Source organism: Salmo trutta, chromosome 12 (assembly GCF_901001165.1).
Source record: "Salmo trutta chromosome 12, fSalTru1.1, whole genome shotgun sequence".
NCBI lineage: Eukaryota > Metazoa > Chordata > Actinopteri > Salmoniformes > Salmonidae > Salmo > Salmo trutta.
In genome coordinates, this window is record NC_042968.1 from 16,853,753 (window position 1) to 16,872,548 (window position 18,796).

Sequence of the window (18,796 nt, forward strand, 5' to 3'; positions counted from 1 at the left end):
CTGCACTGCCGCTGATATGAGTAACAGTAATGAATGAATACATTTAGAACTTGTACGCTATTTTGCAGACAACACCTTTTTACTACCAACCAGCGTTTGCAAACAAAACACATAAAAAATATGTGGCATTCAGTGTACAAACAAATAAAACGTGATGGAACTCTTCTCAGCAGAATTGTAAATTGATGTATTGTGCATTTAAAATGTTATGTTTTGCCATGTAGTCTCTATATATCACTGGTAATGTTCCCATGAGTAGCTCCTATTTGAGCCTATTTGGCAGATGGATGCAACAGTCCACCCAGATATTGTCCCTGTGACAGAGAATAGTCTAATGACAGCCTCATTGATGATGATGTGTTCTATTCCATTGCGCTGAGATCCAGTCCAATTTCAAAAGCAAATTCAGCTATTTGTCTTCCAAATAATTGTGGCACTTTATCAATCCTCCCAGTCTTTTATTAATCACTTCGATTGATGTGATCATTTTCACAAACTGCCTCTGCACTAAAAGCTCCAACAGCCAGGGTACTCTCAGCAAGTGTGTGTGTGTGTGTGTGTGTGTGTGTGTGTGTGTGTGTGTGTGTGTGTGTGTGTGTGTGTGTGTGTGTGTGTGTGTGTGTGTGTGTGTGTCTGTGTGTCTGTGTGTGTGTGTGTTTGCATATGTGTTTGTTCATGTGTGCATGTGTGTGTGTGTGTGCGGGAGAGCGGTTTCCTGCCCTTTAGTGGATGTGGGGTTATGAATGCCCAGAGATCCTGAGGCCCCATTGTCGTGCCATTTAACTATCGCCATCACCTCATGTTTCAGCATGATAATGCACGGCCCCTTGACGCAAGGATCTGTACACAATTCCTGGAAGCTGAAAATGTCCCAGTTCTTCCATGGCCTGCATACTCACCAAACATGTCACCCATTGAGCATGTTTGGGATGCTCTGGATGGACGTGTACAACAGAGGGTTCGGGTCCCCGCCAATATCCAGCAACTTTGCGCAGCCATTGAAGATGAGTGGGACAACATTCCACAGGCCACAATCAACAGCCTGATCAACTCTATGCGAAGGGTCGCGCTGCATGAGGCAAATGGTGGTCACATCAGACACTGACTGGTTTTCTTATTCACGCCCCTACCTTTTTTTAACGTATCTGTGACCAACAGATGCATATCTATATTCCCAGTCATGTGAAATCCATAGTTTAGTGCCTGATTAATTTAATTCAATTGACTGATTTCTTTAAATGAACTGTAATTGTTGCGTGTAAAGTTTTTATTATTTTGTCTAGTGTATTTCTCTCTGTGTATGTAAACTTGCAGAGGTGTATTTGTGATGAGAATAGTGGTGTTCTTCAATGCCAACAACAACAAAAAATATTTGTCTTTGTCTGTGTTTGTGAGTGTGTGCTTTTGTGCGTGCATGCATGCATGCGTGTGTGCACGTGTTTCTTGTTTGCGTGTGCGCACGTGTTTGATGAGTGGTTTAGTGTTACTTGTCTAATATTTTATCTATGGCTAGTGTATGTGGAGGCATGGTGGGACTGGGACCCATGCTGGTTCCCTCTCCCCTGTCTGTCAGTGCCTCCAGGCAGCCATCTACCCTGCCTCGCCTGCCCCCTGTGCCCTCCTCCTGCTCTGTGCCCCGTGGTAACTCACAGGTGACTCTTCTCATCAATGTCAGGGTGCATCAGCCGGAGCCTTGGTGGAAAGTCACCAGGTATGATGGGAGAGAGGAGAAGAGGACACAGACAGTCATAAATCTGACAGCTGCATCATTACTCCCTCTTATTATTCTCCCTCTCCTCTTTATCCTCTTATCCACTCTGTCTTCTTTTTCACCCGGCTCCCTCTGTGATAGATGAATACATGATATTGGTTCCCTTATTAACTGGTTCAGTAGTAGGTCTAGCTGTGTGTTAGACTGTGAGCTGATTTCAGTCATAGGTCTAGCTGTGTGTTAGACTGTGAGCTGATTTCAGTCATAGGTCTAGCTGTGTGTTAGACTGTGAGCTGATTTCAGTCATAGGTCTAGCTGTGTGTTAGACTGTGAGCTGATTTCAGTCATAGGTCTAGCTGTGTGTTAGACTGTGAGCTGGTTTCAGTCATAGGTCTAGCTGTGTGTTAGACTGTGAGCTGATTTCAGTCATAGGTCTAGCTGTGTGTTAGACTGTGAGCTGATTTCAGTCATAGGTCTAGCTGTGTGTTAGACTGTGAGCTGATTTCAGTCATAGGTCTAGCTGTGTGTTAGACTGTGAGCTGGTTTCAGTCATAGGTCTAGCTGTGTGTTAGACTGTGAGCTGATTTCAGTCATAGGTCTAGCTGTGTGTTAGACTGTGAGCTGATTTCAGTCATAGGTCTAGCTGTGTGTTAGACTGTGAGCTGATTTTAGTCATAGGTCTAGCTGTGTGTTAGACTGTGAGCTGATTTCAGTCATAGGTCTAGCTGTGTGTTAGACTGTGAGCTGATTTCAGTCATAGGTCTAGCTGTGTGTTAGACTGTGAGCTGGTTTCAGTCATAGGTCTAGCTGTGTGTTAGACTGTGAGCTGATTTCAGTCATTGGTCTATTAGACTGTGAGCTGAGTTCAGTAGTAGGTCTATTAGAGTGTGAGCTGAGTTCAGTAGTAGATCTATTAGAGTGTGAACTGAGTTCAGTAGTAGGTCTATTAGAGTGTGAGCTGAGTTCAGTAATAGGTCTATTAGAGTGTGAGCTGAGTTCAGTAGTAGGTCAATTAGAGTGTGAGCTGAGTTCAGTAGTAGGTCTATTAGAGTGTGAGCTGAGTTCAGTAATAGGTCTATTAGAGTGTGAACTGAGTTCAGTAGTAGGTCTACTAGAGTGTGAGCTGAGTTCAGTAGTAGGTCTATTAGAGTGTGAGCTGAGTTCAGCAGTAGGTCTATTAGAGTGTGAGCTGAGTTCAGTAGTAGGTCTATTAGAGTGTGAGCTGAGTTCAGTAGTAGGTCTATTAGAGTGTGAACTGAGTTCAGTAGTAGGTCTATTAGAGTGTGAGCTGAGTTCAGTAGTAGGTCTATTAGAGTGTGAGCTGAGTTCAGCAGTAGGTCTATTAGAGTGTGAGCTGAGTTCAGTAGTAGGTCTATTAGAGTGTGAGCTGAGTTCAGTAGTAGGTCTATTAGAGTGTGAACTGAGTTCAGTAGTAGGTCTATTAGAGTGTGAGCTGAGTTCAGTAGTAGGTCTATTAGAGTGTGAGCTGAGTTCAGTAGTAGGTCTATTAGAGTGTGAGCTGAGTTCAGTAGTAGGTCTATTAGAGTGTGAGCTGAGTTCAGTAGTAGGTCTATTAGAGTGTGAGCTGAGTTCAGTAGTAGGTCTATTAGAGTGTGAGCTGAGTTCAGTTGTAGGTGTATTAGAGTGTGAGCTGAGTTCAGTAGTAGGTCTATTAGAGTGTGAGCTGAGTTCAGCAGTAGGTCTATTAGAGTGTGAGCTGAGTTCAGTAGTAGGTCTATTAGAGTGTGAGCTGAGTTCAGTAGTAGGTCTATTAGAGTGTGAGCTGAGTTCAGTAGTAGGTTCTATTAGAGTGTGAGCTGAGTTCAGTAGTAGGTCTATTAGAGTGTGAGCTGAGTTCAGTAGTAGGTCTATTAGAGTGTGAGCTGAGTTCAGTAGTAGGTCTATTAGAGTGTGAGCTGAGTTCAGTAGTAGGTCTATTAGAGTGTGAGCTGAGTTCAGTAGTAGGTCTATTAGAGTGTGAGCTGAGTTCAGTTGTAGGTCTATTAGAGTGTGAGCTGAGTTCAGTAATAGGTCTATTAGAGTGTGAGCTGAGTTCAGTAGTAGGTCTATTAGAGTGTGAGCTGAGTTCAGTAGTAGGTCTATTAGAGTGTGAGCTGAGTTCAGTAGTAGGGCTATTAGAGTGTGAGCTGAGTTCAGTAGTAGGTCTATTAGAGTGTGAGCTGAGTTCAGTAGTAGGTCTATTAGAGTGTGATCTGAGTTCAGTTGTAGGTCTATTAGAGTGTGAGCTGAGTTCAGTTGTAGGTCTATTAGAGTGTGAGCTGAGTTCAGTAATAGGTCTATTAGAGTGTGAGCTGATTTCAGTAGTAGGTCTATTAGAGTGTGAGCTGAGTTCAGTAGTAGGTCTATTAGAGTGTGAGCTGAGTTCAGTAGTAGGGCTATTAGAGTGTGAGCTGAGTTCAGTAGTAGGCCTATTAGAGTGTGAGCTGAGTTCAGTAATAGACCTATATTCTCCTTTGCCAAGATAATCAATCCACCTGACAGGTGTGGCATATCAAGAAACTGATTAAACAGCATGGTCATTACACAGGTGCACCTTGTGCTGGTGACAATAAAGGCCACTCTAAAATGTGCAGTTGTCTCAAGTTGAAGGAGCGTGCAATTGGCATACGGACTGCAGGAATGTAAGCCGCCTCCAACATTGTTTTAGAGAATTTGGCAGTATGTTCAACCGGCCTCACAACCGCAGACCACTTGTAACCATGCCAACCCAGGACCTCCACATCCAGCTTCTTCACCTGCGGGATTGTCTAAGACCAGCCACTCAGACAGCTGACAAAACTGAAGAGTATTTCTGTCTGTAATAATGCCTCCCCAGTCGGTGGGCCTTGCTCCCAAGTGGGTGGGCCTATACCGTCCCATGTGGGCCTCTGCCTTCCTACATACAGTATTCAGACCCTTTACTCATTACTTTGTTGAAGCACCTTTGGCAACGGTTACAGCCTCAAGTCTTCTTGGGTATGATGCTACAAGCTTGGCACACTGGTATTTGGGGAGTTACTCCCATTCTTCTCTGCAGATCCTCTCAAGCTCTGTCAGGTTGGATGGGGAGCGTCGCTGCACAGCTATTTTTAGGTTTCTTCGGAGATGTTCGATCGGGTTCAAGTCCGGGATCTGGCTGGGCCACTCAAGGACATTCAGAGACTTGTCCCGAAGCCACTCCTGCGTAGTCTTGGTTGTGTGCTTAGGGTTGTTGTCCTGTTGGAAGGTGAACCTTCACCCCAGTCTGAGCATTCTGGAGCCGTTTTTTTATCAAGGATCTCTCTGTACTTTGCTCCGTTCACCTTTCCCTCGATTTTGACGAGTCTCCCAGTCCCCACAGAATGATGCTGCCACCACCATGCGTATCTGTAAGGATGGTGCCAGGTTTCCGCTTGGCATTCAGGCCAAAGAGTTTAATCTTGGTTTCATCAGACCAGAGAATATTGTTTCTAATATATACTGAGTGTAGGAACACCTGACATAGACTGACCAGGTGAATCCAGGTGAAAGCTATGATCCCTTATTGATGTCACCTGTTAAATCCACTTCAATCAGTGTAGATGAAGGGGAGTAGACAGGTTAAAGAAGGATTTTTAAGCCTTGAGATAATTGAGACATGGATTGTGTATGTGTGTGTCATTCAGAGGGTGAATGGGCACAACAAAATATTTAAGTTCCTTTGAACAGGGTATGGTAGTAGGTACCAGGTGCACTGGTTTGAGTGTGTCAAGAACTGCAACACTGCTGGGTTTTTCACGCTCAACAGTTTCCCGTGTGTTTCAAGAATGGTCCAACAACTAAAGGACATCCAGCCAACTTGACACAACTGACCAATTGAGGCTGTTCTGAGGGAAAAGGGGGGTTAGGGTTAGGGTTACAAGTCAATATTAGGAAGGTGTTTAGTATACTCAGTGTATATACAGTATATATTTTGTTTTATTTTAAAATATTTTTTATATACATTTTGGGATGGACAAAACACTGTTTTTCGATGCAGAAAAATCCCTGTAGCTACTGTTTATGCTCTAGTAGTAGACTGCTGACTGGCTCTGTCTGTTCTCAGAGAACTAGAGCTCCCCCACTGCTGAGCTGCTCCGTCTGTCTGGGCCAGCGGGGGCTCTATAGGAAGCAGAGTACACACAGGTGGAACTGACTGTGTCTAGTCTACTCTAGGGCCTGTCCCCGATACCTGGAGCAGTGGGCCGCCTGCAGAGCCTGCTCCCCGTCTTCCTGGTCCTCCTCTCCCTCTTTCATCTCCCCCTTCCCTTCATATCCCTGGCAGAGAGAGGAACGCTGCTGTACCGAGCGAGCCTCATAAAGCCTCCTGTCACTTTGACTAATTTGTTAGTCTTGTCTCACTGTGTCGAATCTTCACCCCACTCCTCCCTCCGCCCCTCCCTGCATCACCCCCAGCTCCCTCCTCCCCTCCCCGCATCACCCCCAGCTCCCTCCGCCCTCCACCTCTGGATAAAAAAGGGCCATAAATGTAATGTAGTGCTGTGGCCGCTCTATCTGCAGCCAGGGAGAACGGGGGCTTTATGAAGCAGAAGATAAACTGACGGCCAGATTCCTCATCCCAAGCCCTCACTGTCTGACTCTGTCCCACCTCACAACCGAGACCTGCTGGGCCCAGGGTAAAAATAGAGAAAGGAGAGGAGAGCTATTATAAATGCTACTTTCTTTTACGCTCCGTTCAGAAATTCTGTTCAGCCGGGCCCTCAGAGGACCAGGAAGTGATAGCGGTGTGGAGTGAGTGCCAGTTTCACACTGCAAAAAACGAACGCCAGCTACTCTCCCCATCCAGGGGGAATCAATTGCTAGGTAATCAGGGAGCATGGGGGGACTAAATTTAAAGAGACACAAAAACAAAAACACAAACATGTCCTACACTACAGGATCACACCAGGGAAAACACTCTGGCTACAACCAAAGTTATTTGCTTGAAATAGGAGCTCTGGCTGATAGCTAAAAATAGGTCCCACCTCTCCACTCCCTGTCAAGCTGTCAGTGTCCCTCTTCCTCATGTGAAGGCAGACAGAGTTCTCCTTCATGTGCTGTTCCAGCAGACAGCCAGTGTGTGATTACTAACCCTCAAACCCACACGTCGACAGGCCCAACCTCTCCTGACTCCCCAGCCTCACACAGGGAGAGGGAGCTGGCTGGCTGGCTGGCTGGCTGGCTGGCTGGCTGGCTGCGGACATGCAGGCTAATTTGAGAGAGGAGAGCTACTCCGCACTCGGCTCGTTCCCCTGTGTGTGTTCCCTCTTTTCTCTTCCCAGCGGAACACTCCGACATGTGAGGAGCAGTGGGTAATGGGAGTGATGGGTGGGGTTTGGTGGAAGGAAGCCTCAGAATAGATGGGCTGTTTGCAGTGTGTTAGCCTGTTAGCCTTTGCTGTCCACTACAATACCACTGGCTATTTCTCTCTGGCGCTCCCAGTAGTCATCTTTAATTGAGCTTAATAGGCTGTAAAGTGCATCAACAGCTTCAGTGAATGTTCTGATGGAGGAGCCAGAATATGACAGTGTTGAACAGAAGAATGCAGTGGTAGTCCAAATCAAACTACACTTGTATAAGGAAGAGGTATTGGGTCAAAAACCAGGGGCTTTTGGCCTAAGGGATGAGATGTACTTTTAGAGATTTTAACTAAATACTTTATGCAAAAACTACTCAGGCTCTGTGAGATAAGTCATAGCTGTCATATTAAACTCAAAACTAATATTAATAAGATTCAGCTTTTAAAGAGTATTCACTTTGATTAAAAGTATGCTTATTTTGCCTATAGAGAAAGAGTAAGGAAAGTGTTGTATCATGGCCTGGCTTGTGGGCAATGGTATTTACAGGGAAGTAAATGTGGTCAAAGGCCAATGGTGTCCTCACTCTTTCTCTCTCTCTCTCCACTGCACCATTTTCAAACACATGCACGCACACACACAGCTCCCTGGTAAATGTAAACAGGTTGTTTCTTCCACATTGTTGGTTTTCCTCCCTCCGTGACTGGAGCAAAATGTTCTTTATTATAACGGAATGAGAAATATGGATCAGCCCCTGGAGAGAAAGACCGAGAGAGAGATAAAGAGAGAGCGAGGTAGAGGAAGAGGTGGGAAAGCGAAAGATGGAGGGAGAGAGACAGAGAGAGGAAAAAAGAACGGCAGAGAGGGAAAACAAAGAAAATGGAGGTGGCATGTGTGAGCCCAGCCAGTTCCCAGGCAAGACAGCGTGAGCTGCCTATTTGTCAGCATTGATCAACCCATTAAGAGGCTGTGGTGGGAAGCATATTGGTTTTGGAGGTCAAAGGGCCAGAGAGATAAAGGAAGGAGGGTGTGCTGAACTATTTTCAGCTCCGGCTGCTGCACATCTGCAGGATGAAAAAAAGACTGGTATTCCATCTTCACACTACAGCATATAGGAAGTTCATTTTGCGTTCAGGCAGTCCCTGTGGGTGAGGTGAAATATGGCATTGTCCCAATAGGACCTATGGATACGTAGCATATGTTTTATCTTGCTTATGCAGCCCTTCTATTTCTCTGGGAGTATCGTAGAAGACATAGCTGCCAGTCAAGCAGATAGATAGCATGTCATGTGTCTTCCTTGGTGTCTGTGTGTGTCTGGGTGTGTGTGTCCAAGCCCAAGGGGAGAGCAGGCTGCTGCTGCTGCTTCGTCTTCCGTCTCCCAGAATTCATATAATTAACTCTGCCTTGATCTGCCCGCTAATCCTGCTACTCAGTAATAAGGGATTAAAATGTCACCTAAGCCACCTACTGTTATTGAGCCCAGAGACGTGTGTGTGTGTGTGTGTGTGTGTGTGTGTGTGTGTGTGTGTGTGTGTGTGTGTGTGTGTGTGTGTGTGTGTGTGTGTGTGTGTGTGTGTGTGTGTGTGTGTGTGTGCATGAGAGAGGGAGAAGAGAGAGACAGAGACAAACAGGATTGTAGGAGTGAACAGCATGGTTGGGCAAGTATGTGTGTGTGTGTGTGAGAGAGAGAAAGAGAGAGAGAGAGAGAGAGAGAGAGAGAGAGAGAGAGAGAGAGAGAGAGAGAGAGAGAGAGAGAGAGAGAGTATACTGTAGGAGTCTGTATGTTCAACTGTATGTGACATACTGTAGAATAAGACAAATGAGTGTTTTCCTTGTGAAATTGTGAACAGCTATTGAATATGTTGCTACTGTTTTGTCTAAGATGTGGTTGGGGTTGTTTGGTCTGAAGTTAGGGTGTGGCCTCGTTCTGGAAAGTTTCATAAAAGTGGGACATGTTATGAAAAAAAAAAATCTATAACCTCTCCGGCAAACCTAGAGAAAGAGTCATGGAGGAGAAAGACAGAAAGGAATGCCAATTCACTGGATAACAGCCCAGTCCAGAGCAGACCAACAGGCTGCCTGCTGCCCTCTTCTGCCTGGTTGCCTAGCAACCCCTAGTGTACTCCTCTGTGAGGCCGGCCCACTAATGACTGCTGTTGCCGCAGCAGCTCAGAGGCTACTAATGGTTCCCGTCTACGGAGCTGTGGAGCCTCATGACCAATCGCTGCAGTCTAGGGCCAGGAGACTGACTGATCACTGGGCAGGGACCCCAGGACCTCAACCCACCTTAACTCTCCCTAACACCACCACTCCATCCTCTATCTCCCTAACACCACCACTCCATCCTCTATCTCCCTAACACCACCACTCCATCCTCTATCTCCCTAACACCACCACTCCATCCTCTATCTCCCTAACACCACCACTCCATCCTCTATCTCCCTAACACCACCACTCCATCCTCTATCTCCCTAACACCACCACTCCATCATCTAACTCCCTAACACCACCACTCCATCCTCTATCTCCCTAACACCACCACTCCATCATCTAACTTCCCTAACACCACCACTCTGTCCTCCACCTCTCCCTAACACCACCACTCCATCATCCACCTCTCCCTAACACCACCACTCCATCATCTAACTCTCCCTAACACCATCATTCCATCCTCAACCTCTCCCTAACACCACCACTCCATCATCCACCTCTCCCTAACACCACCACTCCATCATCTAACTTCCCTAACACCACCACTCTGTCCTCCACCTCTCCGTAACACCATCATTCCATCATCCACCTCTCCCTAACACCACCACTCCATCATCCACCTCTCCCTAACACCACCACTCCATCATCTAACTCTCCCTAACACCACCACTCCATCATCTAACTTCCCTAACACCACCACTCTGTCCTCCACCTCTCCCTAACACCATCATTACATCATCCACCTCTCCCTAACACCATCATTCCATCCTCCACCTCTCCCTAACACCACCACTCCATCATCCACCTCTCCCTAACACTACCACTCCATCCATCCAAGAGTGTTGGGGTTCTCCACCACCCTCCTCCTTCACTCCAAACAAACCAGCAGAGAAAACGAAAGGCTTCTAGACACAACATCTGGAACTCCCCAAGTCCCCCATCTGACTCCCCAAGTCCCCCATCTGACCGCCACAGCCCCCAGTCACTTTATCTTAAACCCTCCAGGCTCTAACCACAATTAGTCATCTGTGCTCCCATTCAGACAATGCCCAGTTCCACCACTCACAGTACAGTATCCCTCAAACAGCACTATACTGAATGGTTTATATGAGATATGCATGGGATCCAGTGACAACCCATCTGTTTCTCTAATGAGTTAGTATTCTCATAGTCATAGTGTTACAGCCGGCCGTGGGATAAGACAACAATAGATCTGTGTTATCTCCAACTCATGGCCTGTAAGTGTTGACATTAGCATATCTGTGTGAAGGTTTGTGTGGGTGTGGGATGTGTAGCGTTACCCTTTGGTCCAGCGCCACAGTGTATTCTGGTGTATTTTGGTGCATTCCGGTGTATATACATGTGGAACTAGGAGTGTGACGATAGATGCATACATCCCTCCACGTCGTTTAGTCTCTTGGCTATATTTGACTCATGACGTCTGGACTCATGTCAACTGCTGTCAAGTGTACCACGGCCCTAAGCCTTTCAGCCATAGTGAACCTGACTGATGGGAGTGGGCAGCCCTGCACTGTGCTGCTCAGTGACAAACACACTGGTCCTGTCCTCATGCCCTATGTAGGAGAGACAGGCTCAGTGCCCAGGGTCTACTGCAGGCTCCAGGAGACACAGCCAATACACCACTCATGGAAGGCTGCCCTCACTAAGCACAGAGCCTCTCTACACTGACCTTTACCCCCACACTATTCATCCAGGGGAATAGGAAGATATTTGTCTTCTTTTATACAGTCAAAGGCTTTGAAACTTCTTTTTTTTTTACGTGTCATACTCCTGAGAGAGATGGAACTGTGTTCAGGGGGCAAAGAGAGCCATGGGAGTTTTTATTCACAGTGGGCATTTTTAAAAGCCCTTCTAATGTTGGGCTTGGCGCTGCTAAGCTTTTTCCTCTCTGGACTGTATCTTCAGAGGTTGTTTATTGATTTGCACTTCTAACCTTTTTACAGTACTTCTGTGTTTCTTGGACGTGTTTTTGTGTGTGGCTTTCAAAAGCCAGTGTGTCTGGGGTGGGCTTGGCTGACCAGAGCAGAGCAGCAGCATACTGGTCACGATGCTTGGATCTGGTCCTGAGGGGAGGGGTGGCGGTGGTAGTGGTTGGGGAGGTAGGAAGTGTAGATGGGTGGAGTGTGCAGAGCTGGGCAGGGCAGGGCAAGGCATAGAAGGGTAGGGGTGGAAAAGAGAGAGGGAAGGAGGGGAGGGAGGGAGAGAGGGAGAGAGGATGTGTATAGAGCTGGGCAAGGCATGGCTGTAAGGGACAGAGGGAAGTAGGGAGGAGACAGGAAGCTCAGGGCAGCCAGAGAAGACCTCTCTCTGTGGGGTGATAGTGGGTGATGTAATGGCATTAATCTCATCATGCCATCTGACAACCAGTGTGACTCTGTCATTGAAAAGTGCTAATTCTGCTGAACTGTGAGGGGGAACCAGGCATCTCCGGAGGCCAAGGCCCTGGATTAATTAGGCATGCTGGCATCAAACTCAAAGCTCACACATTCTCCTCTTCTTCTTTACTAGAACAGAACAGAGCAGAGCACTTTGTTTTGTTTATCTGATGCTCCAGTGACTCAGGACAAGAACTACAGGCCCATTAACGCCACTCTCTCCCCCTTTCCTCCTGGTAGTGGTTGTAGTGGATGTCCCCAGGTGGCTACACTAACCCAGGTGTTTTCTCCTCTCTCTGCAGATGAACCGGCCCATCCAGGTGAAGCCAGCCGACAGCGAAGGACGAGGAGGTAATTAACCTTCTCCTGGTTGTCCCTTCCCTCTTTTCACTCCTACTCCCTTCTTCCCTCCCTCCCTTCACCCCTCCCTTCACCCCTCCCTCCACCCCTCCACTCCTCTGCCCCTCCACTCCTCCGCCCCTCCACTCCTCCACCCCTCCACTCCTCCACCCCTCCACTCCTCCGCACACCTTAATATTCTGCTCTCAGTAGGGACACACTGGGAGTTTGCAGAGTAGCCGTTAATATAGGTCACTCGCCTCTATTGACTTCCCATCTGTGCCGGCCGGACCAACAGAGAGAGGGGCTGTGTCAGGTTCACTGTCACCCTGGGTGATTCAAAGTCGAGTGAGGAGCCGGAGGAGGAGAGGCTGGGTGGGGATCTATTCCTCCTCACTGTCCTCAGAGTGACAGCTCAGCCTGGTTACAGATGAGAGCCACTGGGAGTCAACCCCCCCTTCCATGCACCTCCATATCCTTCCTCTTCCCCCCTCCTCACCCCCACACAGCCACAGTTCAGAGGTCCTGTATAGGCTTTTACAGTCAACACCAGGACAGTCAAACCCATCCACTTTGTACTGCCAGGTCAATCGTACAACTCAGATTTGTTATTTTGACAGCATATAAAATGGACAGAGGAGAGAGTGTAGTTAGTAGTCAGACATGTTTATAAATTATCAGTGATTTGGGGTTTAGGCCTTTAACACCAAATCACAAAACAGAATTAAGGTTTTAAAGTTTTAAAGTTTTTACATAGAGCTGAAGAGCCACCCGCCAGCTTGACCCTAGCCAGATTGACAGTGTGATTGACTAGATCATTCCAAAGCCATTTGTAACATTATCGGGGTTAATGCAGATTAAGCCAGTTACAGATTTACATGTGGCATAATTACATCTAATTTACCCAGTGTGCGTCTACATTGTGAGGGTCAGATGCATTATATGTATCCCAGCCTTCTGAGTTACACCACAGCCAGCCAGGGTAAGATTAGACCCAGACTGAGCCAGTTTGTTGATTTACGTGGTCAAGATGTGTGAATCAGCCGGCCCATTTCCTTGTTCCCTGACACACACTCGCTCTCCTATTTAGATCTTTAATTAACAACCATCTAAAAACAGGCAAAGTCTGACGGACAAGACCTGGGCGGGAGCCAATCGGCATATTCACGGAGATAAATTGGATCTCTGGTTTAAGGGAGGGAGGATGGATGGGCCACCGATATCAATTACTACTCTTTCTCTAGCCGGAGAGGAGAGGGGGAGAAAGAGGAAAAATACAGACCAAGTGAAGGAAATACAGAGGGCTCTCTATGCCAGCCAGCCCAGTTCTGTTCTCTAGCTAGCCAGTCTGTCACAGGAACTTTGTGTTGGGGAAGACAGACAGGATATAGGACACGGCGTGGCGCTGAACGAAATGCGAGCACGACGACAGGCCAGGACCCAACAGAGATATCGAGCGTTAATGGCAACAGGAAGTCATCAGACAGGGCAGGCAGGTAAAGCGTAGCCTCGGCTGACAATGAAATTAGATTTACTACGAAGGCCTCGACTTAAAGGAAAACAGACAGCCCTGGGTAGGAAAGGGATTCATCTCTCCCTCACTCTGTGTGTGTGTGTTCACATGCGTGTGCATGCATGTGTGTCTCAGTCAGAGCAGATAGAGGGAGGCCAGCCCAACCAGGTAGACAGTATTCCCACCAGGGCCCTAGCTGCAGATTGGTTAGTAGTGGGACGGGCGCTTGCGCCGAGACTTCTGCCCCCATGGAATGGAGACATTTATCACATACAAGACATCAGCAATTATCTGTCATGAGGAGTCGCAAAGGTGTCTCGGTTACGTGCTTCTGCAGGCATTACGGCCCATTAGTGGGTTTAGAGACGCTCGTACACCCCCCTGCCTCCCTCCCTCTCCCTCCTTCCTGCCTCCCTCTCCCCAGAGAGCTGTCCTCTCTACAGGGATAGAGATGTGTCAGGAGCGCTAGTAAAAGTTTGGCACAGAAACTGACTGTTGAACCAGACGACGCATAATCCTGCATATCTATTGGCCCATTGTGGATAGGAAAACTAATTCTCTGGGTTGTCTATTAGAATGACTCATGGGTTATTTATTTCTCCTTTGCATTATCAAATAGAATAGGAGAATGGGATGGGAGGAGGCTTTTCAGACTTTAAATCTATTGTCACGTTGCTGCTCCGAGTCAACCAGCACTCCTCTCCACTCCTCTCCTCTCCCTCCAAGTCCATCTTTATCTCTTGTGTTACAACCCAGCCTTTATTTTCAACTTGATCAAGTCATGATTTCAATTGGGATGTATGGCGAGACAATTGAAGCAGGGTGCCTCTGCTCTTCTGCTATGTGGACAGTTCTTGAATAGAAAGTGTCTCATATCTCTACTTTAAACCCAAGCAATTTGCCTCAATCCAAATGGGGCTGGGGAGGTGGATAGAGAAGGGAGGGATAAAGCTAGTGATAGAGAGGGCTACAGAGCGAGGTCCAGAGAGAAAAGGAGGGAGTGAGGGAGATGGAGAGCTGGGGTCGGCAGGATGAGGGAGCTAACGGAGGGTGATGGGTTAGCTGAGCGAATCTCAGCACTAAATCATTTGGGAAGCACCCCTTCCTTATCTCCTCCTCCCCATCTAGGAATCTCTTCCCCCTGACCTTGTCTGCTGCTGTGTTTGAAGAAAAGATGAAGTCATATTATCTATGATTGGAGATGGCCATTATCTAAACACAATCTGCAGGCTGCAGGTCCCACTCGTCCTGTAGCCATCCAGCCATGGCCACCGTAGTAGAATGGAGAGAGACCATGCTGATGAGGACAAGGATGGTGGATCAGTATCAAGCGCCCTCTCTCCCTCCCTTTATTAACTAGGAGAAGACAGAGTGCCTCCCTCCTATTCTCTCACGCTTCTCTAATACACAAGCACTTCCATCCGCATTTACCTTTTAGTCCAATCTCCATGCTCTCTCTAAAGCAGTGTTTACCAACTCCAGTACTCCAGTCCTCCAGTACCCCCAACAGGACACATTTTTGTTGTAGCCCCAGACAAACTCACCTGATTTGACTCATTGAGGGCTCGATGATTAGTTGACAAGTTAAATCAGGTGTGGTTGTCCGGAGCTACAACAGAAATGTGTCTGTTGGGGGTACTGGAGGACTGGAGCTGGGAAACACTGCTCTACAGTGTACACTGCCTTGCAAAAGTATTCATCCCCTTTGGCATTTTTCCTATTTTGTTGCATTACAACCTGTAATTTAAATAGATTTTTATTTGTAATGGACATTCACAAAATAGTCCAAATTGGTGAAGTGAAATGAAAAAAATATGTAAAAAAAAATAGAAAATATATAAAACGGAAAAGTGGTGCGTGCATATGTATTCACCCCTTTGCTATGAAGCTCCTAAATAAGATATGGTGCAACAAATTACCTTCAGAAGTCACATTATTAGTTAAATAAAGTTCACCTGTGTGCAATCTAAGTGTCACATGATCTGTCACATGATCTCAGTATATTTACACCTGTTCTGAAAGGCCCCAGAGTCTGCAACACCACTAAGCAAGGGGCACCACCAAGCAAGCGGCATCATGAAGACCAAGGAGCTCTCCAAACAGGTCAGGGACAAAGATGTGGAGAAGTACAGATCAGGGTTGAGTTATAAAAAAAATATCAGAAACTTTGAACATCCCACGGAGCACCATTAAATCCATTATTAAAAAATGGAAAGAATATGGCACCACAACAAACCTGCCAAGAGAGGGCCGCCCACCAAAACTCACGGACCAGGCATGGAGGGCATTAATCAGAGAGGCAACAAAGAGACCAAAGAAAACCCTGAAGGAGCTGCAAGGCTCCACAGCTGAGATTGGAGTATCTGTCCATACGACCACTTTAAGCCGTACACTCCACAGAGCTGGGCTTTACGGAAGAGTGGCCATAAAAAAAGCCATTGCTTAAAGAAAAAAAATAGCAAACATGTTTGGTGTTTGCCAAAAGGCATGTGGAAGACTCCCCAAACATATGGAAGAAGATACTCTGGTCAGATGAGACAAAAATTTAGCTTTTTGGCCATCAAGGAAAATGCTATGTCTGGTGCAAACCCAACACATCTCATCACCCTGAGAACACCATCCCCAGTGAAGCATGGTGGTGGCAGCATCATGCTGTGGGGATGTTTTTCATCGGCAGGGACTGGGAAACTGGTCAGAATTGAAGGAATGATGGATGGTGGTAAATACAGGGAAATTCTTGAGGGAAACCTGTTTCAGTCTTCCAGAGATTTGAGACTGAGACGGAGGTTCACCTTCCAGCAGGACAATGACCCTAAGCATACTGCTAAAGCAACACTTGAGTGGTTTAAGGGGAAACATTTAAATGTCTTGGAATGGCTTAGTCAAAGCCCAGACCTCAATCCAATTGAGAATCTGTGGTATGACTTAAAGATTGCTGTACAACTGCAGAACCCATCAAACTTGAAGGAGGTGGAGCAGTTTTGCTTTGAAGAATGGGCAAAAATCCCAGTGGCTCTACAAAGTATTGACTTTGGGGGAGTGAATAGTTATGCACGCTCAAGTTTTCAGTTTTTTTGTCTGTTTGTTTCACAATTAAAAAAATATATTTTGTATCCTCAAAGTGGTAGGGATGTTGTGTAAATCAAATGATATAAACCCCCCAAAATATCAATTTTTATTCCAGGTAGTAAGGCAACAAAATAGGAAAAATGCCAACGGGGTGAATACTTTCTCAAGCCACTGTATGTTCATCTTTTGTAATAGAAGAAACATACCAGACCGACAGACGGCTAAAAGACAGCTAAAAGTCTCATTCTAATAGATGGCCCAGATAATTCGTTTTCCTATCCACAATGGGCCAATAGATCTGCAGGATTATGCACCGTCTGGTCCCACAATGGTGGGACTCTAATGTTACATTATCAGGCAGACACAGACCTAATGGTGGGCCTCTAATGCTACATTATCAGGCAGACACATACAAAATGGTGAGGAAATTTAGCATTAGAGTCCCACCATTCTGAATGCGTTTTTCCTGATAATGTAGAATTAGAGTCCTACCATTCTGTATGCGTCTCCCTAATAATGTAGCATTCGAGTCTCTCCGTATCTTTACATAGTTGCAGTTTGACTAGAGCGTGTATCAAGGTTCGTAGTTTCTGTCTGGGTTGCACTCTGCCCTACGGCATCCTGAGAAAGGCATTCTTTTTTTTGCTCTGTGTTCATCCTTGCCTGGGCGCTTCCTCATCTCAGCGCGCTTCTCTGAAGGATGACCCCAGTCTGGGAGGTGAGAGATTGACAGGACCTCAAGCTCTTGTGCGCTGTGCTGTCATGCCCCGCCCAGCAGACAGGGAAGAGTGAGGGCTGATGGGTGGCTGTTGCAGCAGGCTGCCAGGCCGCTGGGGAGGGGCTGTCTGGAGGCACCTCAACACCCACTGAGGACCATGCTCCACTTTACATGCAAATGAAGCCAAAAGATCTCTCTCCGCCTCTGGACACGAAACATGCAAAACTTTGAAAAGTCAGAAAGAGCCCAGCAGGGTGGCACACACCCAGTTTGTCAGAGGTGCAGGGAACACAGTGTAGTAGCTCAAGGTTGACTGGGCATTAAATTAAATTGCTTTGTTACAGCGTCTGTATGATAGGGCCATGCCATGAGAAAACATACACCCAAATTGTATAAGAAAAAAATAAATGGAGTTGAAATATTTGGAAAGAAATTGGAACAGGCAATTTCACCAAATTTCTTCCGTTGTTCTGTGATCGTTTTTGAAAGTCGCAACGAAAGGCCCTCCTTGTGCTTCTGAGTAAATGAAAGTGACAGACCTTGCAGTACGAGTAATGCATTTACAAGCAGGGGGCCTGGATCCTATCATTGTTTCTCCTGCGGCAGGTAGCCTAGTGGTTAGAGCATTGGGCCAGTAACTGTAAGGTTGCTGGATCGGATCCCTGAACTGACAAGGTAAAAGAACTCTATTGTTCTGCCCCTGAACGAGGAAGTTAACCCACTCTTCCCTGGGAGGCTGTCATTGTAAATAAAAATTTGTTCTTATCTGACTTTCCTAGTTAAATGAAGGTTTAAAAAATGAAATGTAAAAAATGCCTAATATGGTGACAATTTGAGTATTCCTTCCCTTCTCATGATTATATTTACTGCCTCACTATGTTGAATAATCTTCTGTTATATATCAGATTAGGCCTATCAGTTAAGAGACTATGGGTCTGCTCAGAAGCAGGGCCAGTCAGATGTATCTTCATCAGCATTACAGCAGGCCAGGCGGGAGCAGGGATTGGAGCTGGGGAGGGAGCTGGAGATGGAGCTGGGTATGGAGCTTGGGGCTTTATATAGAGTTGGGGTATAGGGCTGAGGAGCAGGGCTGGAGCTGGGGATGGAGCTGGGGCTGGAGCTGGGGATGGAGCTGGGGCTGGGGACTTTATATGGAGCTGGGGTATAGGGCTGAGGAGCAAGGCTGGAGCTGGGGATGGAGCTGGAGCTGGGACTGGAGCTGGGGTTGGGGCTGAAGCTGGGGGCTTTATATAGAGCTGGGGTATAGGGCTGGAGCTGGAGCTGGGGATGGAGACTTTATATGGAGCTGGGGTATAGGGCTGAGGAGCAAGGCTGGAGCTGGGGATGGAGCTGGGACTGGAGCTGGGGTTGGGGCTGAAGCTGGGGGCTTTATATAGAGCTGGGGTATAGGACTGGAGCTGGAGCTGGGGCTGGAGCTGGGGATGGAGCTGGGGCTGAGGACTTTATATAGAGCTGGGGTATAGGGCTGAGGAGCAAGGCTGGAGCTGGGGATGGAGCTGGGGAGGGAGATGGAGCTGGGTATGG

The 18,796-nt window shown here is 47.0% G+C and overlaps 1 protein-coding gene across 17 annotated transcripts in view; it reads left to right on the forward strand.

Annotated features, from left to right (window-relative positions):
* The window catches only part of LOC115203034 (CUGBP Elav-like family member 4), a 174,691-nt gene that overhangs the window by 107,714 nt on the left and 48,181 nt on the right, over positions 1 to 18,796 (forward strand). For all 17 annotated transcript variants that reach the window (XM_029767316.1, XM_029767320.1, XM_029767324.1 and 14 more), the window contains exon 3: positions 11,915 to 11,963. In XM_029767316.1, the coding sequence (XP_029623176.1) occupies positions 11,915 to 11,963 (49 nt within the window). The remainder of the gene's footprint in view (positions 1 to 11,914; positions 11,964 to 18,796) is intronic.